At 36.4% G+C, this 25,172-nt stretch overlaps 1 protein-coding gene across 9 annotated transcripts in view; it reads right to left on the reverse strand.

Annotated features, from left to right (window-relative positions):
- Nucleotides 1-6,702: 6,702 nt before the first annotated feature.
- Nucleotides 6,703-25,172, reverse strand: part of l(1)G0196 (inositol hexakisphosphate and diphosphoinositol-pentakisphosphate kinase) — a 98,331-nt gene continuing 79,861 nt past the window's right edge. For 8 of the 9 annotated variants that reach the window (XM_069836481.1, XM_069836485.1, XM_069836484.1 and 5 more), the window contains exons 21-24: nucleotides 8,154-8,528; nucleotides 7,887-8,075; nucleotides 7,653-7,803; nucleotides 6,703-7,579 (exon numbers count right to left, since the gene is read on the reverse strand). In XM_069836481.1, the coding sequence (XP_069692582.1) occupies nucleotides 6,925-7,579; nucleotides 7,653-7,803; nucleotides 7,887-8,075; nucleotides 8,154-8,528 (1,370 nt within the window). In that variant the 3' untranslated portion in view covers nucleotides 6,703-6,924. The remainder of the gene's footprint in view (nucleotides 7,580-7,652; nucleotides 7,804-7,886; nucleotides 8,076-8,153; nucleotides 8,529-25,172) is intronic. The other variant, XM_069836488.1, reaches the window with a different exon arrangement.

The following is a 25,172-nucleotide window of genomic DNA, read 5'->3' on the forward strand; positions in this document are numbered from 1 at the left end:
TCATGCCCTTTAGTTTTTGTTGCAGATAATATCATGCTATTGGATAATTATACATGCACCTTTCTAATACAATTGGCATATATTTCACTGGTCTCAGAAGTAAAATTAAATGTATAATAGCTTCTCGGTGCAAAATATTTACTGAAAATTATTGTAGGATTTGAATAGAAATGTCACTTCTCAGGCAAGGTTATTCGTGGATGACTGTATAATATACAGAAAAAATTAGTGATAAATCTTATATCACCGCCTTGCAAAACTAGCTTGACGTTATTGAAAACTGGACTACAACAAATAAAATTGAAATCAATGTGAGCAAAAGTAAATCAATATGTATCCTTCTGTAAAACACAAAATTAAATTCGTCTCATATACCAATTAAATGGATCACCAGTGTCACAAGTAAACACTTAGGTACTGTATATATTTTAGTAACAAACTGGTTGAAATAAGTCACTAATATTACAAGGATAGCCTGGAAAGCACTAACTTACATTTCTTTATGCGTATTCTTAAGAAAGCTAACCGAAAGTCAAAAGAATTAATGTACATAACCCATGTTCGGTCCACTGCTGTGGAGTAATGGTAGGCACAACTGACCGTGAAATGAGTGGGCCCGGGTTCAAATCCTGATTGGGGCAAGTTACCTGGTTGAGGTTTTTTCCGAGGTTTTCCCCAATTGTAAGGCGAATGTCATGTAATCTATGGCGAATCCTCAACCTCATCTCGCCAAATATCATTTCACTATCATCAATTCCATCGAGGCTAAATAACCTAGTAGTTGATACAACATCGTTAAATAAACAATTTAAAAAAAGACGTCAGATAAGCAGAGGAAGTTACAAAAGCTTGTAGTGGCGAAGAATTTAAAGCGTCTGTGTTGTTAAAAAAAGGGAAGTACTACAAATGACAGAAAAAGTGGATAGCCTATATTGATGTATTTGTTACGTGACATTACACAGGAGATATCACCACATATAGTTGTAAACAACCGTGGATATTTTAAATCTGAAACTGTACTTTAGTGTAATTTTTTTTATTGGGTTATTTTACGACGCTGTATCAACATCTAAATTATTTAGCATCTGAATGATATGAAGGTGATAATGCCGGTGAAATGAGTCCGAGGTCCAGCACCGAAAGTTACCCAGCATTTGCTCGTATTGGGTTGAGGGAAAACCCCGGAAAAAACCTCAAGCAGGTAACTTGCCCCGACCGGGATTCGAACCCGGGCCACCTGGTTTCGCAGTCAGACGCGCTGACCGTTACTCCACAGGTGTGGACATTTTAGTGTAATCAAGTGTTGCTTTGTATAATAAGAACTGTAGGCACAGGGCATACGGTAAATCTCTATATGCATTTGAAAAGATTAGTAATCAACTTGACAGAAATGTTCGTGTGTCACAATATAATTTGTAATATTTTATTTGTTAATGGCACTGTTATTTTTATTAAAGTATGCGATTTAGCATTTACATGTACTTCACAAATGTCTTAATTGTTTCAAAAACAACTAAATGCATTTATGACATTTGGCACAATAATATGAACATTTTCCATTTTGGCAATAAATTACGTGGCAAGAAAATGTTCATGTGTCACACCATATAATATTTAATATTTTTTACATTATTAATTATTCCTTTTCATTATGATTTTCTGTTTATATTTTGGAATGCTTACGTTAAAAAACAGTGATGTGTCTTTCATGAACTCCTAAATATTTGATTAAGTATCCTGTGAAGATCATAGTTACTTCGAAAATGTTACGTGTATGACTATGGAATGACCCATCAGTATTATTAGTATTGTTACAAATTACAAAACCTGAAACTGTTAGAATGGGATCAGGAGTAGTGACAAAAAATGTAATGTTGTAGGCCTACATCAACATGACTATTTTAATCCAGTTTCTAATAGTTTTTAAGGTTTGAAGGCCTTTTGAGGTAAACAGTATTGAACATGTGAGGGAAGGGCTATTTCTTGGTAATGGATTAGGCCTGTATATTTTATAATATTATTAACTATATATTGTTAAAGTACCTAGTAAATATCGTAATATGTATATTATATAATACTGTAAACGAGACAATATCACAGGCTGCAAACTAGATTATTCTTGTTTTTGTATAATTATACGAACATGTCTGAAATAAACAAGACTACCATTGGTTAGGTTAGGATAGGATTACTTATATATTGTAATCAGGCTATATGCACAAATTTTCCAATATACTACTACCATAACTAAATAGGTAATGTTAACATTAATTTTCATAAGTTTTTGTGGTGCAAATTAAAATAATTCAAAGTAAAGTATAACAAAACTCCGACAACATTATAATTATGAACGTCAAATTCTCTTATTTTATTTATTTTTCAGTGTTTAGTCCCTTATTTCCCATTGTTCTTTGAATTTATCATTAGTGAAATATCAATTAACGAATAAATTATGTTATACACTCAGTTGATAATATAAATAATATTCACGACAAATATATAAAAACAGAAGAGATAACGAATCATAATTTAGCCCACCGATAACTTTATAACATGGTCTAAAAATTCTAGCTAGATTGGCTTTGCGCGAGACTCTGCATTGCAGTGTTGCCAACACATAAAATGTGTCCCCGTCAGTATAACATCTGGAAATCCGTCAGAATCCTTCAAAATTAAAAAAAATAATAATAATAATATTAATAATAATAATAATAATAATAATAATAATAATAATAATAATAATAATAATAATACCCAATATATATACAAGCAACTTTAACACAACATACTTACTAATTCTTGATTAAAATAATTATTCGTCAACATTGACTTGGTTACGAGCAAATTTGAAACAGGACATTCTTAAACATAGTACGGAACAGGCAGGACTCTTCAAATAAAAAGTAAAATCTCCCAAAAATGAAACAATTAAAAATGACAGCAGCAAAAAATGTCAAAAGACGATGAAAATCGTAATTCCCGCCAGAAAATCCGTCACCCGTCAAAGCCATTTTTTTCCCGTCCACTACGTTGAAATTCCGTCAATTTCGACGGAATTTCCGTCCAGTTGGCAACACTGCTGCATTGTATTCTATTCAATACAAAGGCGTACTTTATCTTATCTCTCCGCTTCGCCCACGTGACAACTATAATTAGAACTCCCTCGTTCCGAACTTGCCTAGGTCATATAGGCCAATAATATTTATCCATGGTCATCAATTGTCGACAGTAGAATATCTCGTAAGCAAGAAATAATCGATTTAGACCGACCAGACCGGTTCAGAGTTCGTGTCTCGTGATGGTGTTGGTCATTGTGCCATCTGTTGACAATTATTGAACTACATCAAGCCGGCCTCGACTGCAAACCCTAAAGCCTATATAAAAGAGCTATCTGTTAGTATATATGATCTAGGGTATAGCAAATAGCTCATACCAATAAGCTACCGTATTTGATTAGTCACACTTTACTCTTGTTTACTTCCCTTGTGGGCTTCTGTCTTTACTAGCTCAATATGTAACCTGATATATCTACAATCTAGAGGCTTATGATGAATTGGGTTTCAATGCTAAAATATATAGGCCTATATACTTAGCTTCCCTAATTTATTTATTATATAAGAGAAAATTATTATAGTATAATGTTGCAAAATTAATATTTTGATTATGGGTGTGTTGGAATCAATAAAAATTGAAAAACAATATTATAATCAACTTTAATGAAAACGTGTTAATAAAATAAGCCGTGAATGACTGAAATTATGTTGTATTTAAATAAAGGAGTTTTAAATCCATTCAGCCTTGCTAAAGGAAAAGCAAATGAATGTGACATAGTGAATTTCAAGAATTATTTTAATAGATTAATAAATATTAAGAGTGCATATTTCATGGTAAATTGCAATCAATTCATGATCAAATAGACAAACATTTGATGCAAACAATAACCCATCTGACATTTTCGCTACATGCATGTTTGATATCGTATTCCATTCTGCCTGCGTTACATTTTTCAAGCACTCAAAATCCTAACTGTCCTCTCACAATAGGTATTTGATTTCGTTATGTTCCCAGAGAGATGTGGGAGGCCATTCAACTATATGACATGGACCACTTTATTATCTTAATTCTAGTCCCAAAGAAATCACCTGATGAAAGCGAGCAAATGCGATTCTGCACGGATTTCAGAGGTCTAAATTCTGTCATCCATGGCGATTCATATCCAATCCCTAACAACGTAGAAACACTCGAAAGTTTATCTGGTACTAAGTTCTTGAGCAAAATTGACCTATTCAGTGGCTTTTAACAAGTCGAAATTGAGAAAAAGGTCAAAGAGAAAACTACCTTCGGTACACCCATGGGAACCTTTGAATGGAATCATATGACGTTTAGTCTAATGGGACTAATGGATGATGTCCTAGCAGGCTTAAAAGGCGAGTCGGCGTTTGTTTATATTTATGACGTCATTGTTTACAGTTCAACAATAGAGGAACACGCAGAGCAGTAGCGGCCGGTGATCGAAATCCTCGGTGAGGCCAGATGCAATTAGTTTAAGTGCCTCCGATAGGAAATATTTATGATATTAATTATTATTGTTATTATATTATTAATATCATTATTACTGTATTATTATATTATTATTATTATTATTATTATTATTATTATTACTACTATTACTACTATTATTAGTCTATTCTTATTACTATCAATGAAAAATAATAATTTCACTCACCAAATAAGCTGTTATGCTCTGAGTTTCAGTGTGATGAAGCATCCCATATTATGTGTTGAAATTCCCCTTTCTTTCTTTTCTTTTTATTTTTTTCCTTTGACAGCAACAAACAAGGCCAAGAGAAGTTTATTTTGCATCACATTACCACATAACCATTTATGTTGTCCATACCAGGAGGCAATAGAAACTCGCGTTTTAAGATTATGTGTCAGAAAAATTATCCGCGATGTCGTAGGTATCTCGGTAATCTCTCTCTTTATTTAAAACTTCCTTTCTTTCAGTATTATTTATTCTCGAAAAAGGACACTCTAACAATGAATTAACTGCACCAGCATTATTTCTCTCATTTGTTTCTGTTTATATTTTCCAAAAATACATAACAACATTGGCCCAGATTCACTACTGTACTACCAAGTACAATAGTAGAACACCCTCGCTTATGTCATAAACTGAGACATAAGGGGAGAGAATCGAGTGGGTCTCTGCCTGTCAAAGAGCTGGTATTTTGTTATTTATGGCCTATATAGGAAGACAAGTCACCACTGCTATTCCCACCCCACTCTACCCTTGAGGCCGGCCCATGGATGGGAAGAGTGAAACCTGACCAGGCCAGACGAATTGTGCCTCAGCTACAACGTTTTAAACGTAAACTCAAAGCCCGCGAAAGGACATGAAATGCATTAAGCCAGACCCGGCACGAACGATTCTGGCCTCAGGAACAAATTTTACTGCAAAACAGGTCTACACATCACACGCACATAATGTAGCATATTTTCAGAATTTTGTTGCACAAATTGCCATATATGCAAACTTCGAATTTTTTTTCAATATTATATTTTCTCTAAACAAACAAAATATATTGTAGCCTCATATGAAGAGTATTCACTCTGTTGACAACAATCAACTATGATGCCGTTTTTCTCAATATGCACGAAACATAACATAGATGTTTGTTCTCACTTGAGAGAGAAAGCTTAACAGTATCAGTCCAGGGACAATTCTGTGTGGTTCGTGTGAATTCGCTACAAAGTCACAGTTCCAGAACACCATAAAGCAATGGGTAACAAATAAAGAACGCTTGAGGACAGACGAACGACCGTGTTCTGCGATTTTTGTGAAAAACATGTAAGTACCTATTTATTTAAATATTATAATTTGTATTTTGATAGTTAATAATGCAAAGGTAATAATGGTAATAATGTCAATCGGAAACAAGAAAGAAATTTGCACAAATGTGAAATTAATAAAATTAAGTAGGGCTATGTTAAAATTTATCTTCTTAAAAATAAAATTGAGTATGTTAAAATTTATCTTCTTGGAAATGGTCTTTTTTCTCTAACAATTCATTTCAAATGTGCAGTACTATAGAAACAAAATATGGGCAGAGTCTTAGTCGAGAATCACCTTGTATGTAGGCAAACAAGTGTTCCCATATTGCCTAACTACAGAGCTAGTATTAGCATAGGTTCCTGTGCCCTGAGTGGTTTCTGCCGAGTGCAAATCATTTCTCCGGCTGAAATGATTTAATGACTGAACATGTTTCCAAAGCTGGATTATCATCTCGAAAGATATCTAGCCCTTTCCTCTAAACCCACTGTGTGCGAGGAATATTGGAGAGCAAGAGAGTTAATGGCTTTATTGCCAAGAACTCAGTATCAGTTAATAACATAAAAGATATACATGTGGTAGTGACGAGAAGTGATCTACCACACGCACTGGACCTGGTAGGCAGCACAGTAAACTAGGGGGATTCTGAACTCAACCCAATGCCTTCATACATAAGAACAGCAGGGTCCAACAAATTTCGTGAATATGGTTAAAATCGAATGTCCAGCAGTTATTTTGCTATTTTTAGACTGAATGTGATTAAGTTACCTGCCTTCAGAAATAGGGAACGAGGAGAGGATGGGAAGTTGAAATTTTACTGATCAATATATTGCTGATTAGTTGTTACTGCATTAAAAATGCAATATCTGTATCATTCCAATTAACATCTTGTTACAACCAAAATAGTATACATAAAATTGCGAAAAATATAAAACTGAAGTTTTACTGTACATTTTTCATTCACATTCGTTTACTTAATATCACGTAAATAAACACTACTCATCACATAAGCGAACTTGTTCATAATGACACACAAGTTTTATCACCAACTGCACTATCATGTCTGTAGTTTGTACAACCTAAATACTATATCACTCTACATTAAAGCCTCTGGAAACAGAGGCACTGCTGGCCAGCGTGAGAACAGGAACCATCTCTTCGTCATCACAGCTCAGGTGCAGGGACCCGAAGCCCTCCTCTGCTAGGCCGGCAGCCAACGCACTGGACGTGTCCTCCCCAAAGCCAGGAGCTCGACCTGCAGACTCTGGCTCCTTCACCGACTTGTAGGAACCCTCAGTGCTGCCCCCCGAGTCAGATGAGTACAGCTTTGCAGGATGCTTGGGTTCCAACTCTGCCACTTCCTCGCGGATGGGCATCACGGGGCTGCCAAACACCTGAAAGATGGTCTTGCGTGCTGGAGATGTGGCAGTCATGGAGGACGTGATGGTGCGCTCTTCCTCCTCCACAGCCAATGACGCAGAGCTCTCCAGCACCCACTGCCCCACCAGCTTCGCCGGGTCCTTGACACCCACGCGCTCCACACTCGAGGCCAGCAGCAGCGAGGTGCCCTCTTCCACCACATCCGTCGTCCCCTCGAAGTCGAACTCGGAGCTTGCAGACACCGACACAGGCGTCACATCGCCGCTATCTACGGGAGCCTCCTCCAGCAAGATGCCTACATTGCTCAGATCCTGGTCCAACACTGCAGGGAAGATGTTGGCGAATGTGGCCGTTAGCTCACCATACCTGTAACCATGACAACGTGACAACTGTGCCACACTACACTACTGCATCCACTAGAAGTACGTGGCCAACTCACCCTTCATTGCTGATCAGACTTGCTGAAAGAGACATCTCACTGCTCTCCGATGTACCTGTGGCACCGCGCGATGAGAAAATGTCTGACATGCCATTTGGCGAAGAGGGTCCACTGCTGGATACAAAGGATGGGGGTCCACTCCACACAAGGCCTGTGCAAGAGGGCAAGGCGACAATGGCACCATCACAGAATACGCACGCGCACTGACATCAAGAATGTGCAGCCGATACTCACTACTGCTTGGGGACTGCAGACGCAGCACGGACGTGCACGACGGGTTCTTGGGTGGCGAGGACGCAGGTGTACGAAACAGCGGAGCAGACGTCATCACATCCAAGAAGGCGTCCAGCTGCCTCAGTGACAACGCGTTGTGCAGAGTCTCCAAGGGTCTGATAGGAGGCACGCCTCCACACCCCTCAATGGCTGCCACAGACAAGCTGAGAGGTGACGACGGAATTCCCGTGTAACAAAGTAGTGCGACATGTTTCGTTATGCTCTCACCTGACACCGAAGCAGAGTTGGAGATCGCGTCGCGCAGGTTCGGAGCGCTGGACGAGCCACTGATCACTGCCGTGCTGAACAGGCTGTTGGTGGAGCCGCCAGCACCAGACATCTTCTTGGGGCCAAACCCCAGCATCTTGAAGTAGCTCATCTGGCCCGAGATACTGTGGCGATGGCGTCGGCCACCCATGACTGCAAGGGCTCCACCCGTCGAGCCCTGGTCTGTAGCGAGACAGTTAGGGACTGGTGGTGGGGTCAGGGACAAGGAGCGCACAGGCGAGGGAAGGCTGGGACTGGAGTGCGAGTGAGACAGGGGAGCCGCTTGCAGCCGGCACAGCGGGCAGGGTGCAGGCACACACAAATGACAGGGTTCCTCTACACCAAGCAACACAGAGGTGGGGAAGAAGAGAAAAACAGAAATTATAAAGCAAATAGGATTCCTTGCCTGAGGGCAGCGTGTAGAAAGCTGTGCAGTGCAGTAATAAGAATTCAAGACATCAAGATAAGGAAGTTGTGCAAATAATAATCTGTGATCAAACTTATTTCAAATTTATTCGGCTTATCCACAGTTAACCTTGGCGACATTTCTTTTACGTAATTTAGCACCTAACATCTTAATCTGAAACATTTTATAGAAAATCTGGATGGCGAGCACATGTGTAATAATGTACAACGTATTTATCACTATTATTATTATTATTATTATTATTATTATTATTATTATTATCACTATTATTATTATTATTATTATTATTATTATTATTATTATTATTATTATTATATTTGCTTATCCTAATGTTCTACAGTTTGTAATATATCATTTTAAATACTAAGTATGTAAGACTGACTGACAGGATTCACTACTACCTGTGGTTTTGTGAATACAAAGGCATTAGTCTACATATAACGTATTTGAAATATAAAAAAAGCTAACATTTATATTTTCAAAAAAGATAATGTTGTCAATATAACAATCTGCATCAACTAAACCCCCAATTATATACTTACGACTTAAAAAACAACTATTCTGTATTCAGGAGTCAAAGAGTGTGTGTGTTCCGAAATTGAGTTGTGTGTTGAGAATTTCATTTGGATGTGTTTTTGTGTGTCTGTATATTTCGTATTGTTCTAGTGTGTTTAGTTTCTGGCTTTTTGGTTGGATGTGTAGAATTTCCATGTCTGTGTTGATGTCTCTGTGGGTGTGGTTAGCATTTGTGATGTGTTCTTCATATGTGGAAGTGTTCTGTAATTTTGTTATGACTGTGATGTGTTTTTTGTAACGTGTTTGAAATGATCTGCCTGGCTGTCTTATGTAGAAGTTATTGCAGGTGTTACATTTGAGTTTGTATACGCCTGTGCGGTTGTATTTGTTTGTTTGTTTGTGTGTTGAATTGTTTTTGTAGAGTATTATTTGTTCTGTATGCGATATTATAATTTAATTTCTTGAATGAGGTTCCAATCGTGTGTGTTTTTGTTTTCGTATGGTAGTGTGATGTATTTTTTTGTGTTCTTGTGTTTGTGTTGTATTCTTATGTTTTTTGTGATTATGTTTTGTCTTTTTATGTTTTCTATTATGTTCGGGTTGTATCCGTTTTTTTGTGCTATGTATTCCTTGTAGTCTTGTTGGTTCATTGAGTAGTCTGTGCACCATTGTTCGGAGTGCAGCTTGTTTGTGTTGTGGGTTTTCCGTAGAGTTTGAATGTGTGTTTGTTGTCTACTTTTGTTATTGTGATGTCTAGAAAATTTATGGATTTGCTGTTTTCAGTTTCTAATGTGTAGTGTAGCTTTGGGTATATTTTGTTTATGTGTTGATGCAGGTTTTGGATCTGTCTTTTGTTTCCTTTGTATAGTATTAGTATGTCATCTACGTATCTGTGCCAATATATGATGTTGTCTGCGTGTTTGCTGTTGTCTTTGTTTAGTACATATGTCTGTTATATGTAGTGTATGAATATTTCTATTCATATGCTGGAATTGAGTGATCCCATGGGTAGGCCTTCGGTTTGAATGTAATATTTGTTATTGTATGTGAAGTAGTTTTGTTTTGTGATGATGTCTGTGATGTGGATGATTTCTTTAATGTGTTCTTGTGGTGTGTTGTTGTTTTTGAGCAGTTGTTCTAGTATCTGTAGTGTATATCTATGGGTATGTTTGTGTATAGGTTAGTTATGTCGAAAGTTGCTAATGTTGTACTATGTGGGATATGTTTGTCTTTTATTTTATTCACTAGATCTATGTTGTTTTTTACTTTTGTCTGTTTTTCAAATTATATGTTGTTTCTTATGATTCTGTCCATGTAAGTGGCTAGTTTGTGTGTTGGTGCACTGGAGGGAATTTTAATTCAACATCTAGTTCATCACAAACTTGTTGTGCTTTCTCATAGATAGTTTTGAACTCTGTTAGGACATTATCGCGATGAGATTGAAACGCATTCGTTAGTTTTGCTACGTGATGGTTCAGTCATTATCTTCATGTTCACTTGTTGCATACAGGTTCAAATTTGGAGCAATCACTAGGAGGGTCACAATATAGGTCGGATTTGGAGCGGCACATAACCAAAGAATTCCTATAATTTATCAGTTTCTTCTTTTCTTGAACTCTTCCAAGTGTTACGATTTTAAAAAGGTAATGTACTTTTAATTCCATTAATAATTTATGCAAGTCTTCTAGATATTCTGATAATTTAGCGAAGTCTTTTCTTAATAATGCCATCATCACTCTATTGTTTTTTAATGGAAGTTTGTCTCTTGTGATGAAATTTTAAAGATAATTACTACATTCAAAAATTCTAAATGAAAAGATATATTTTCTTTCTATTGCTCTTATAAAAACTGTAATTCATCTTATTTTTGAGCCACTAACATATTGTGTAAATAAATGTCATTTTAATTATGTTTTCCTCAGTTGCTTAAGACTGCCAGAGAGGTTCCTATATTAGAAAGGTGATCCATCAGGACTCGAAAATTATAGACCAATTTCCCTTCTTCCTGTTTTTTCTAAAATATTTCAAACTGTAGAAGGGTTCAATTATATGATTATTTTGAATATAATATATTTTTTCAGATTTTATGTCAAGAATCTTATCTCCTCCTTATATTGTATTTTGGGATAAACTGTCAACCTTACACCACTTATTTTCTCACGAAGCAATAATAAGCAAACTTCAATTGTTGTTTAGTCAACCATTTCAAGACAAGTCTGAACCTCACAAGTGCTACCAACAAGGCACCACTTATGAGGCAATTAGGCCAGGAAATAATGGAGAAGGGTTGTCATCAAAGTTCAATATTATGGCATAAATGATATTATTCTTGATTTATTTGTTAGTAATTTGTCTAACTGCTATCAAATTGCTTTTTATTATGGTCAGTATTCTGATGTTCCTCAGGGATCCGTCCTTAGACCTTTTTTTCTTATGATGATTAATGATTTGCAATCTAATATTAGATCTGAATGCATTTCATTTGCCACTTGCTTTAAATGGAGCTGCAACAGCCCTGGCTCCGCGACCTGAAACATCTACAGAGCTTCCCTGTCCTTCCAGCTTTGGATCAAACTACGGACTGGGCAGTCTGGCCAATGTGCTGTAGGGTTGTCCCTAGCCTCTGTTTCCTAACCCCTAACTACAGACTGGGACAGGTGATAGCTCAATGAGCTGGGTTGATGTTATATTCTTCTTTAAGGGCACAGTGTCCTTTATTTGCTAATGATACCTTCCTATTTCCCACTAACAGTAATGGTTTGGATTTAAATTCTATGATGGCCCAAGTATATGGGTTTAGTTGTAATACAAAACGTAAGTCATAATTCTAAGTTCATAGTCAAGTTAATCTATTACGCATTACTATTGACAGAAGACTAACTTGGAAATCCCATGTTGATTCTCTTTATACATGGGTTGTAAGTAAAGTAGTGGCAACACTGCTGGGAATGGGTCATGCACATTCGTATGCGATACGAGGCAACTGGTGATCGTAGTTGGAGATACCGTCGATGTATTGAATGATAAAACCGGTTGCTGTGACAACAGATGTTGTTATTGTGCGTGGTTAAATGTAGAGCACTATTTTTAGCTGCTCTAAAGCATGTTTACTAAACCTGAGCAGCAATCGTAGATGAAAATCGAGGTAGCCCGTGGTAGAAATGCATGCCAATGTCCGACAAGTGGAGTTAGTGCAAGGTCTCCTTGCTATTGACCATTGCTGGACTGTACGAGAATTATCCATCGAGATTGGACTCAGTCATCAAACTGTGTGGCACATCCTGAAGAAAAAATCTCCACATGAGAAAAATCGAAGCATGCTGGGTTTCTCATAACCTGACAGAAGCACAGAAGTGGCACCAATATGCAATAGCTCAACTCCACCTACAGAGATATAACAATGAAGAGGACGTATTCCTGCAACATGTTGTTGCCATTCACGAGACGTGGGCATGGGCATACGAGCCTGAACTAACATGTCAGTCTAATGAATGGCACCACAAAGGATCACCACGTCCAAAAAAGTGTGATACGAATCCTCTAGGGTGAAAATCATGCTGATAGTGGCATACATTAGCCATGCCGTACTTCAAGACCAAGATATTAATGCAGCATACTACCAACATTTTCTCGAACACAACCTACAATCAGCTATGCGGTGCAAACGTCCAGAGCAGTAGCTGAATTGCTCCATATTCCCCTGAGATGAGTCCTTGTGGCTAGGACTTGTTTCCACGGCTGAAAGAGCTGCTTAGAGACGAGAGGTTTCCAGACATTGCATCAGTGTTCCATGCAGCAGGGCAGTCCATCAGAGAGATTGACAGAAACAACATCGCTAACAGCATTCAATGGTTACCATGGATTTGGCAAAAGATACAGGAACATGCTGGCGATTATACTGAAGGGATCTAAATATATTTACCATGTAAGTTCAACAATATGTTGCCACTACTTTATTTACAACCCTCGTATTAGATTGTCCAGGATAATTAATTTATTATGATGTCTGAAATATTTTGCTCCCAAAGAATTCCTTAAAATTTCTTACTATGCACTGTTTTACAGTATTATTATTTACGATATTAGTCTCTGGATAATTGTAATAATGCTCATTCTACAGTAAAAGGCTATTGTATTTCAACTGATGCCATTGTAAATCTTTAATTATAGTTATTAACTTGTATATTTTTAAGAGTCTGACCAAAGTCAAGAGTAAATGAAGTCAGTATTTTAATATAACTAATGTTCATCCGCGTTCAACACGTTATAATTCTCAATCAGTTGTGCAAATTCTTGTTTAACAACTTCTAAAAGATGTTTTAATGTATTTTCTGTTGATATACTTTATAGCCTTACCATGTTGTTCAAGAGGAGTCCTCCATGAATGTTTAATTAATAATCCGTTTTACAACAATAACTAATTGTTTTATGATTCTCTAAATATTGTATTTTAACTATAAATATAACATTAATCTATTTATGTTGTATTTATATACATTACAATATTGTTGTATCTTTGATACTTTGACAATGAATAAATGAAATAAAAATTAAGTTTTTTTTATGATGGAGAGAAAACTTTTCCTTCTGCCCAGAAATTGACAACCTCTCCAATTTGCACTTCGCATCAATATAAAAATCTAGGTTTCTATCTTAATGTCTCCAACATTTTATTAAAATGATTAAGGCACGTGACTAAAGTCGAATTCTTATTCTGTATCTGCAATGCTGTGTTATGCAAAAAGGGAAAGCATGCCTTTTACACAGTGTTTAAAAATGACTAAAAAAAACTTCGTAGGGTTGTAGACTACGACATTTTGAGCCATTTGAGATAGACAATGCATGTCTGCAAAGCCTCCTTTGAGAGCTACGCCTACGTCACTGTAAAAGTGCTAATCTCTGCAGGCAGGCAAGTTGCTTGAAACTGAAGGCACTTCTGGTGCCTGTAACTCTGTCCATGTTTCAAAAATATTGTAAAAACCTTCGTGACATTGTATGACAGTGCATCTGGAGCTGGGTCAGATACGGAATGCATTCTGCCACATACTCATGTTGCATTGTAAACAGACAGACTATAACTCAGTATTAGCACAGTGGCACAATCGTAAAATGCACGCGTCGAAATAAATGTTATGCATAAAATACTGTGTAATGTTCTCCTGTTATAAAGTCAACATTTCCAATTTGAAGTGACTCAGTTTGTAATATAGCCACCGGCGTGGCTCAGTTGGTTAAGGCACTTGCCTGCCGGTCTGAAGTTGCGCTTGGGACCGGGTTCGATCCCCGCTTGGGCTGATTACCTGGTTGGGTTTTTTCCGAGGTTCTCCCCAACCGTAAGGTGAATGCCAGGTAATCTATGGCGAATCCTCAGCCTCATCTCGCCAACACCAATCTCATCGATGCTAAATAACCTCGTAGTTGATACAGCGTCGTTAAATAACCAACTAAAAAAAAAGTTCATAATAAATGAAATGTAAACACCTTACGTTGTTACGTTCTTTTCTTATTGGCCTGAAGGAGGAACGAACACTGACAACATATTCAATGTGCACTGTCAACACAGACGACGCAGATGTGTTACTCCTACTGTTGATGTATGAGGAGGAAGGGCCTGCTAAAACAACCCAAATGTACTTAATTCTAGTCTATGGTATTGCTTGCAACTTACCTATCTCCAGGGTTAGCACTTTTACAATGACATAGCTCTGCAAGGAGGCATTGCCTAACTCAAACGTCTCCAAATGCCCTGCCCTACTACCCCACGAAGTTTTTACAATCTTTTTGAAACACCCTGTACAGAGAGAAGAAAATAATAATAATAATAATAATAATAATAATAATAATAATAATAATAATAATAATAAAATATATGTATGTTTAATTTTTCCATTACAGCTGCAGCTCAACTCAAGAGCCACATGTGAATAAAACTCATAAAGTGAAATGTGCAAGCTAAGTTCAGGCAATGAGGAGTACACACACAATCAAAGCATTCACCAACTAGCATATATTGATAGCAAGCACCATTTTTATGCGTGAAATGAATTGCTAATTTCGAGTTCATATACCTATATTGTGGAGGAGGCACTTACTATGGAGACAACTGAATGAGGAACTTCAGTGTTGTGATTGTCCTGGCTTTTGTTTCTTGAAATGGAAGATTTGCATTCTTTAACCAATTTAGCAACATTAAATTTTGTACAATTTACAATTCTGGGGACCCGTCCGAGAATGTGAAACACAAGTTGACAGATATGCTGTATAGGACAGTGGTAATGTAGTAGATAGCGTGTTTACGCTGATAAAGGAAGAAGCACTCCAGTTAGAACGAATTTAGGTAACGTAATAAAAAAATTATGCAAAATAATTTACAAATGTTTTAATAACATGAACTAGAGGTTAGACATTCAGGATGGTAGAAATAAAGAAGTAACAAGAATCAGCTGAAACATTTCTACAGCATTAGTTAAACTACACGATAGAGATAATCAGAAGCAGCTACAAATATCTAAGGGATTTCCATTTTCAGAAGGACCTGAGAAATGCAAAGAAGGTTAGGTTAGGTTTATCAAAGATAACTTCATCACTGGAGTGGTCCAAAAATATAAACTTTATGCTGGAAACTCGGGCAGTTTCAAGTTCCTAGTGTAAGTGGAAGGCAATGCTCAATGACTTCACATTTTTTTTTTTATATTAATTCTTTCATAATAATTTTATTTAGTTTCTTCCAGGTCTGAAATCAGGCACACACTGTATATTTACTGGGTGTCACGGATCTAGAACCACTCATAATTGTCGACTGTTTGACAAGTTCTTTTAAGATTTCACAATGATGTTAAATCAACTGGTAATGCCAGTCATGTAGAATTACAATGTGTGGGGAAAAGTTTTACCTGTAAAACTTTCAAAGTATATAATTCACAAATTAGAAAACTACCATTAAACATGAAGAAAACTAAAAGACGACCATCCAAATCCCAAAAGAACCGAACATTTTTATTTGCTGAGCAGTTAGACAAAATTCTTAACGTTGCTCATCCTGCAGGACAGAAACTTCGTACTGGTCAGAGAAAGATACTATGTCTTCTAAAGATAAAAAAATAAATATACATATTTTAAAATCTAGAAACATCTCTGAAAAGAAAAACTAAACGGCAGAAGCTAGAGCTACAGATGCCTCAACAACATACAAATCATCCTATAGGAAGACATTATAGACTTAGCTCTACAGAGGAAGATTCAGACGAGTATGAACCTTCTTCTAAGATTGAAGGTAGCTACAGCACTTGGACACGGTCCATTTAAATTGCACAATTCACAGACAATACTGAGACAGACTGAGAAAATACATTGTTTGCCAGTTTTAGTTTCTGTAAATGGAAAGAACAAACTACTCGGAGTTCCCAAGCTTGCTGCAGAAACAGGCAGAAATGCAGGATGAATGTTTGTGCTTTGTTGGAGAATAAGCTTGGAAAGGAAATTTTGTAACTAGCATGCCACCACCACATGCTGAAATTACATGTTTACACCACCAAGTTCAACTGAAGAAATTCAAGACAATGGAATGGAATTATCCGTGACAATCATTTAAGTTTGCATAATTTTTCCATAGATGACTACTTCAGAAATGTAACGAACATCATGTATTATATAGAGCTGCAAACCAAGGCACACTCTCATCGATTCATTCATTTACTCAATTATTTATTCATTTATTCACTCTATTTATTCATTTATTTACTCACTTATTAACTCTATTTATTTACACTCTTATTTACTTATTTACTCACTCACAATCTATTTATTTATTTACTCATTCATAATCTACTTATTTACTTATTTATTTACTCACTCACAATAATCTATTTATTTATTTATTTACTCACTCACTCACAATCTATTTATTCATTTACTTACTCACTTACTACTCTACTTATTTGTTTATTTATTTATTATTTATTCAATTTATTTAATTTACTTGTTTGTTTGTTCGTTTGTTTCTTTATTTATTTTTTAAGATTACTTAAAGGAATGTTTTAGCATAGTTTCAACTGTATATCTTAAGTGTAAAAGAGTGCTCAAAGCCTTGAAGTATTCAGAAAAGTAATCAATTTTTGCCGGCTTTACTCAAATAACTATGGAAACAAATTGCTTATTAAGACAACATAAGTTGGCAAAATATAAAATCAATGTACAGGCTGAGTCAATGTTTCATATTGCTATGTAACTAGAAGAATTAGACTGTCCCATACTTTCCACCATGGCTGTTTGTGTGATGTAACAGCCTTGAGTAACATGTTATATTAGTTCAAACAGGAACACGGCCAGTTCTCAAACATCAGGATAAAGGTGTATATTGGGATTCATGTAAGATTAGTTCCTAAAAAGCTAATATGGCGTCTTTCCAACTGCTCAGCAAAAGAGGTGACACCAATAAAGCATCACTCATGAGGCAACTAAGTCAGGAGATAATGGGCTAAGTTGGCCAGTTCCTTTTCCCCTCCATTGCATACATCGCTGACTAGTTACATATTACACTAATCAGACTTCACGCGTATACAAACAATAAATTGTTCTTCCTCTGACACTTATCGTCAAGTGAGATGTACTGCCTGATAATAGATGTACAACTGTCAAAAAAAAAAAAGTGGTCCCTCTAGAAACTAAGTTTCCTTCGGGTATCTCCGCTACAATTCGGAGACAGGCGATGTTACATGTAGTTCGACCACGCTGCCTGATATCTACAGTTATGATTAAAGTGTTATGTGATAGCATAATGGTAGCGTTTTGGGCTGGTATTCGTGAGGTCGTGCATTCAAACACAACCTGTGTTTTTGTTTTTTTGTCTTTAAGAGAGAGAGAAAATATAATTGGTCCTGTCTCTTATGACTGTTTTAATAATTAACATCAGGTTCATGAATATATTACGCCATGACTTTATCATTATTTATTATGACATTATGGCTGCAAATGGAAAGAAAGAAAGATTATGTTCTCCACAAAAATATCTTTCGTGGCACAAACGAAACAAACTTACTGGCATCTGCCTTAGAAAATTCAAACAATTATAAGTTCAAAAAACAAAACAAAAAGCCACGATTCAATATTTAGTCCATCTTCCTCCTGTCTCGATCACATCTTGCAGTCGAGTGGGCATGGAATTGACTATCTTTTCAAATAGCAACTGTTCTCAATCACGGCATTTCAGACATCCTGGACGAGCTTCCATAAATCATCAGGATGTCTTGGAAGAAGACTGGGCCAATTTTTCCGCATATGCTTCTTCACCTGTGCCCTGTAGCTCAGTCGGAAGAACGTCCGAAACGTCCAAATTTAGGTGTCATCGTCTCAGGCTCAAATCGTGGTCAATCCTTTTCATTTTATTGTGTTACAGAACAGTATAATGTAATAATACACCAATGTTTGTGGAAATTGCAACACCAAGAAGAATACATGTGACTGGAATGAAATTGATACCACAGATTAGATACATGACAATACACAAATGATTAGAATTATAGAACTGTACCTGATCTGTGACCGTGAGATTTCAGTACGGTGTGAAACCTCCATGCGCTGCAATCAGAGCATCTAAGCATCGTGGCATGGAATCAAAGAGGACCTGGATATGTTCCTGGGGAATCTCCCTCCACGCAGTTTGTATGCGAGTCCACAAAGTGTCAAGAGTGGGTGATGGAGGACTATGACGAACAAATTGCCGACCAACCATATCCCAGACATGTTCGATGGGCAGCATGTCTGGTGAACGTGCAGGCCAGGGAAGCAGTGATATCCATCGTTCTTCAAAGAAGCCTTGCACAATCCTCGCCACATGTGGCCGGGCACTGTCCTGCTGAAATATGGCGTGTGGAGTTGTCTGAAGGAGGGGCAGTACCTAGGACTCTAAAACTCCCTAATGTAGTGGTTGCTGTTCAGATTGTCTTGAATACGTAGGAGGCGAGATCGCATATTGAATCCAATGGCGCCCCAAACCATCACACTAGGCGTTTGTCCGCTATGCCGCTCAACAATGCAGGCTCTCAGATTGCGTTCACCACGGTAGCGTCTAACACATATGCAGCCATCATTGTAGGGCAAGTTGAAGCAGGACTCGTCCGAAAACACTACATTTTGCTACTCAACACGCCAGTGATGGCGTTCACGTGTCCATTGCAGTCTGAGGCGTTGGTGGTTGCTGGACAATGGAAGCCGACGCAACGGCATGCGAGCCACTATTCCAGCCCTCAAAAGACAGCGACGAACCGTTGACATAGACAGGTCCACACCCGTTCAAGTACTCCAACATCGACTCAACACTGTGGATGAAGCTATACGGTCTGTCACGGCCATGCAGACAAGATGGCGGTCACCCCGTGTTGTGGTCACATTAAGTGGTCGTCTCTGCATACGACCCTCTTCTATCCACTGATTCCACACACGCATCACTGTCGCAGCAGCATGCCCTGTACGAGCCGAAATGTCACGCTATGACAAACCTGCTTCTTGGAGACGAACCATTATGCCTCGTTCGAACTCACTCACGTGCTGATATTGCACCCTTCCTCGTCGACGAGGCATACCTGCACTAGCTTCCACGTTTCCACTTCGTTTGGAAGCTCTGCACTGACTGAGCAAGGCATAACACTGACCTTGCTGGTGACACAAGAGACCTCACTGTTGGGCCTATGTGTTTGCCATCTCCCTGGAAACGTAATCAATTATTGGTGGTACACTGTTCTACACGTTTCCTGAGTTTGGAGTCATTCGAGCCATTCTTTCTGGATGTTGCACTTTTCACAAACAGTAGTGTATATGAAGAAAAACTAACACTACTATTATGCAACTATATTGTTTCAAATCTAACATTAAATTTATTACTTTTATCGCTAAAGAACAATAACAGAATACAAATTCATTTATTCATTCATTCATTCACTCATTCAGTGTTCTGCCCAAGGGCAGCTCTTTCACTGCAAGCCCAGCTTTCTCCAATCTTTCCTATTTTCTGCCTTCCTCTTTGTCTCCTCATATGATCCATATATCTTAATGTCATCTATCTGATATCTTCTTCTGTCCCGAACTCTTCTCCTGTTCACCATTCCTTTCAGTACATTCTTCAGTAGGCAGTTTCTCCTCAGCCAGTGACCCAACCAAATCCTTTTCCTCTTCTTGATCAGTTTCAGCATCATTCTTTCTTCACCCACTCTTTCCAACACAGCTTCATTTCTTATTCTATCTGTCCACTTCATACATTACATTCTTCTTCATATTCACATTTCAAATGCTTCTCTTCACTTCGTCGTAATAGAATACAAATGATAACTTAAATATTATTTATATCGCTAAAGAACGATAACAGAATACAAATAACTTGAATATTATTTATAATGTTAAAGAACGATGACAATATAAGTGATAACTGATAACAGAATATAGATGATAACTTGAATATTATTTATATCACTAAAGAACGATAACAGAATATAATTGATAAAGTGAATATTATTTATATCGCTAAAGAACGACAACAGAATACAAATGATAACGTGAATATTATTTCTATCGCTAAAGAACGATAACAGAATACAAATGATAACTTGAATATTATTTATAACGTTAAAGAATGTTAACAGAATATAAGTGATAACTTGAATATTATTTATATCATTAAAGAACGATTACAAAATAAAATAACTTGAACTAGGCTCGAACTTACAACCTTCAAATCATTTAGCAAACACACTACCGCTCCTCTACGAGACGCAGATGTGAATGACTCCTGCTTAAACACCTTGGTTCCAAAACTGCTTCTATAAGTGTATGCATCGTGTAACATCATCATTATTCGAAGTGGACTTAGAAAATATTCGCTGTTCACGAGTGCCGCCATTTTTTATTTTGACAGCTGTATATATTGGCCACAAACTCAATTAGATTGATCAATATTAAAAATATATGTATTTTGTCTGGCAAGATGAAATTCATTGGTTTAACTAAACAGTTCATGATTCATGGGAAGTAACCTAAAAATTGATTTTGTTTGACCACATGAAATGATTAGTACGAACTCCGAAAACCGAATACACTTTAAAATATTTATTGATTAAAGTTCACGTTAACACTTTGTTAAAAACATAAAATTTACTCTGTCACACGTTAAAAGTGTTAAAATTTTTAAAAAGGTATTTACCTTCGACAGACGGCCCGTTTCGACGCTATTTGTCGTCGTCTTCAGTGTCTCTGGAACCACTGCTGATTTTGGCTCTGCGATGTGCAGTTGTCGATGGTAGGGGTGGGGGTGTGTTGTTCCTATGGTGGGGGTTGGCTGTCTGTATGTTATGACGTATTATGATGTCAAACAATGTGTGTGTATTGAACTGTAGTTGCGTATTAAGTATGTAATGTGGGTGTGCTATTGTGTTCTTATATATTTCGTATTGTTCTAGGATATTTAACTGTAAACTTTTTGGTGTGATGTGTAAAATTTCCATATCTGTTTCTATATTATTGTAGTCATGATTATTGTCGATAATGTGATCTGCATAATTTGATGTAATGTAAGGTTTGGTTATAGCTTTAATATGTTCGTTGTATCTTGTATAATACGTCATAACATACAGACAGCCAACCCCCACCATAGGAACAACACACCCCCACCCCTACCATCGACAACTGCACATCGCAGAGCCAAAATCAGCAGTGGTTCAAGAGACACTGAAGACGACGACAAATAGCGTCGAAACGGGCCGTCTGTCGAAGGTAAATACCTTTTTAAACAATTTTAACACTTTTAACGTGTGACAGAGTAAATTTTATGTTTTTAAAATATTTGCTATATATTATTTATAAAATTGTTATTGATTTTTTATTCATATTATTATGTTCAAATTTCAAATAACACTTGCTACTAACTTTCGTTTCATGAATAATGGCAGCTTTTCCAAAGGCAAATGAAGTTGTCAACAGAAAAATTAGAAAGTAACTGTTACTTATAATATCTGTCACTATCGAAATTCGAAACAAAGTTGGCAAAAGAACATTTAACCTGACAACTAGAAAATCACTATAATCCACTAGCACATGTAGTAACGGGGAGAAAATGGTTAGGTTTCACTGTTAGAGTATAATGTAAGAAGACCCAGACTATACAATGACTTCATTGTCAAACGCCTGGCATTACAAAACAACAACAACAACATGCTGACTGTGACTCACGCAGAATGAAGCGGCAGTGACATCAATCCTCACATTATGCAAAGCAATAACGATATTACACATTTAAATATACAGATTTTATCAGTTGCTTGCCATTGGTATTGTGCTTAGGAAGTGGGAAATTAAGATATTAATCAAATTCGTATTAGATTGAGCACTTGCCAATAGTTATTTTATTAAAATAATTTAATTTCCATATGCTTACTTCGACCAATGTTTTCGGCATAAGTAATAACCTGGTTACTGGGATGGTTATCTGTGTGTGTGTCTAATGCTCAGGATTTAACAATGAAGTCATCTTCCTTTTCGCTTCCCAATATTTGGACGTAAGATTCACAAGAGATTCGCAGTTTTCCATGTCCATACCCTCTCACTTTATGCATACCAAGCATTTAGGAGAAGTAAATAAGCCAATTTGATGAAGGCAATCATGACAGCAACCAATGTTCATGAACATGGCCACAGCAGATTTTCGAGGTAGATCAGGAATTAATTTTTAATCTTTTCATGAATTTTTCCATCTTGAATTTTGGTATTTCACTACTGAATTGCTGTTGAAGTTAACTCTCCCTTTTATAACCCTTTTATAACCCTTTTAACAGATTCATATGAAAATTTGTAATTTGTTTTTATGTTGATTAGTTAATTTCTTGGCTCCCTCATCACAGTGATGGCAAATCTATTGGAGAACTATATTCTTATTTAAATTTTGAATTTGTTTTACTATGCAATGGATTTCTTTAATTTTTCCCATTTTAGAAGATACAGTTGAATTGATGGCATGGATTGCAACTTTAGAATTGGATAGGAAAACTATGTTTTTGCATTTGTGTACACAAATAAATATATTTTGGAGTAATGTGTAAATAGCTCCAACTTTGCTGTCAAAACTTATTGTATAACTGCTAACATTTTTATATAAGGAAAAGCAGCTCCTGCTCCAGATCCTCCATCTGTGTAAATGTACAGCCAATCTTTTTCCGGATATCATCTGTTAATTGTTTCCAGAACTGTTAGTAACATTATCTTGGGGGATGTTGAGATTATCAGTTATTGAAAGAAAATATTTGCTAAATATATTTGCAATTTCATTTGGGGCTGACGTTTTTGTATTGTTAGATGTAAGGGTATAGTTTTTTCTTTACTTTTTGATCATCCACTTTCTTTTTTAATTCTGTTCCAAGTTCTCTTGATTTTATTATCAGTGTTTTGTATTGTTGTATTATAGTGTAATTTTTTAGCTTTTTGAATCACTTTGTGTAATATTTTTTAATAATTTTTATAGCTTACTTCTAAGTTTCTATCATTATTATTTCTATTCTGTATATACAGGATGGAAGTGAAATAACCTTGCAGAATGAAAGGGTACACGTAAATGAATAGAAAACCTATATTACGTTTTGTGATTAAATGCACGGTTAATTAGAAAATTAAGTCTGAAGTTTCAGCAGTCCGGCAACAACGCTGCTAACACACACTACTCGTGATACCAGATGTAAGAGGTCAATGAACTCGGTGTGTCTCAGTAGGTGAGCTGCTCTCTGCAAGACGTTACCACTTGCTCGCATCGTGCAATGGGAGAATTTAGAGGTTTTTAAAATTAGATTTATACCAAAACCATGCATGCTATTGAAATACGCCAGAGGGATAAATTATTCTTTATTAGATTTCTTATGGATCCTAGTTGCAATAGTTACCGAATAAGAGATTGTCAAACATTTGGGGAAAAACATTTTTTTCTGAAAAAAAAAAAAACTATAAACTTTCCACCAATATGATATTACAGTTTTTGTTACATACAACATGAGCTATTTGCTCTGGAAATCTGCAAGGCTATTTCACTTCCACCCTGTATAATGACCTCTTGGCTTTGAATGAGATTTTAATACCTTGTGTAATCCATCTATTGTCGGATATTTTTGCATTTTTATACAGTATAGGATAACTGAATTCAAAAATATTTAGAAATGTTTTATGAAACTCATTGAATTTACTGTTCATATCACTTTGACCATATACTGATTCCCATGTTTCATTTTTAAGTTTTGTTTAAAAATTGTGTTTGTTCTATATTATGTATGAATATTTCTGATACGGTAATAAGTTTGATATGGATGAACCCATTCATTATCATTCTGTTTGCGCGTAATATTTGTTGTTGTATGTTAAGTAATTTTGTTTGGAAATGAAAATGAACTGAAAATAACCTCTATAGCCGAATATCTCCATGACTACAGCAAAACTGGTTAGAACACAACGTTTCAGGATACTCAAACAGATGCTCTGGTACATCCCCAGAGGAAGATGGCCAGGCCACTAGGCCTATTACTTTGATCATTGATGATGACGAGGACGATAATGATGATGATCTTTGTGATTTGTATATTTCTTTAAAGTGTTTGAGGTACGTTGTTTTTGATGAACATTTGTTTGAGTATTTTTAGTATTCCTATTATTGCCATATTTGTGTATAATTTTATATGACAGCAGTAAAAAACAAATCGTACAATTGGTGGATCACTGTCACGATGCCAAGCCAATATGGCGTGCAATGTAGCAAATATCGTGATGTGATTCAGAAGGATTCAAGTTTAGGAGCAGTGCTTATCAAATAGTAAAATATATTGAGTTCTTTTACGTAAGTAATTGTTTGAAATGCATATTAAATTTTTCTCCTCGGTGTTTCAAGAACATGTAAAATAAGTTTCGGTTTAAAGCTTTGGTCTATCTAATTACACATTCCCAATAGTGTGCTTGATTTTCTACTTAGGATACTAGTATTATCAAACAAACTCCTGTGTCCACAGTTGATGCAATACTCG

Source organism: Periplaneta americana, chromosome 9 (assembly GCF_040183065.1).
Source record: "Periplaneta americana isolate PAMFEO1 chromosome 9, P.americana_PAMFEO1_priV1, whole genome shotgun sequence".
Lineage (NCBI taxonomy): Eukaryota > Metazoa > Arthropoda > Insecta > Blattodea > Blattidae > Periplaneta > Periplaneta americana.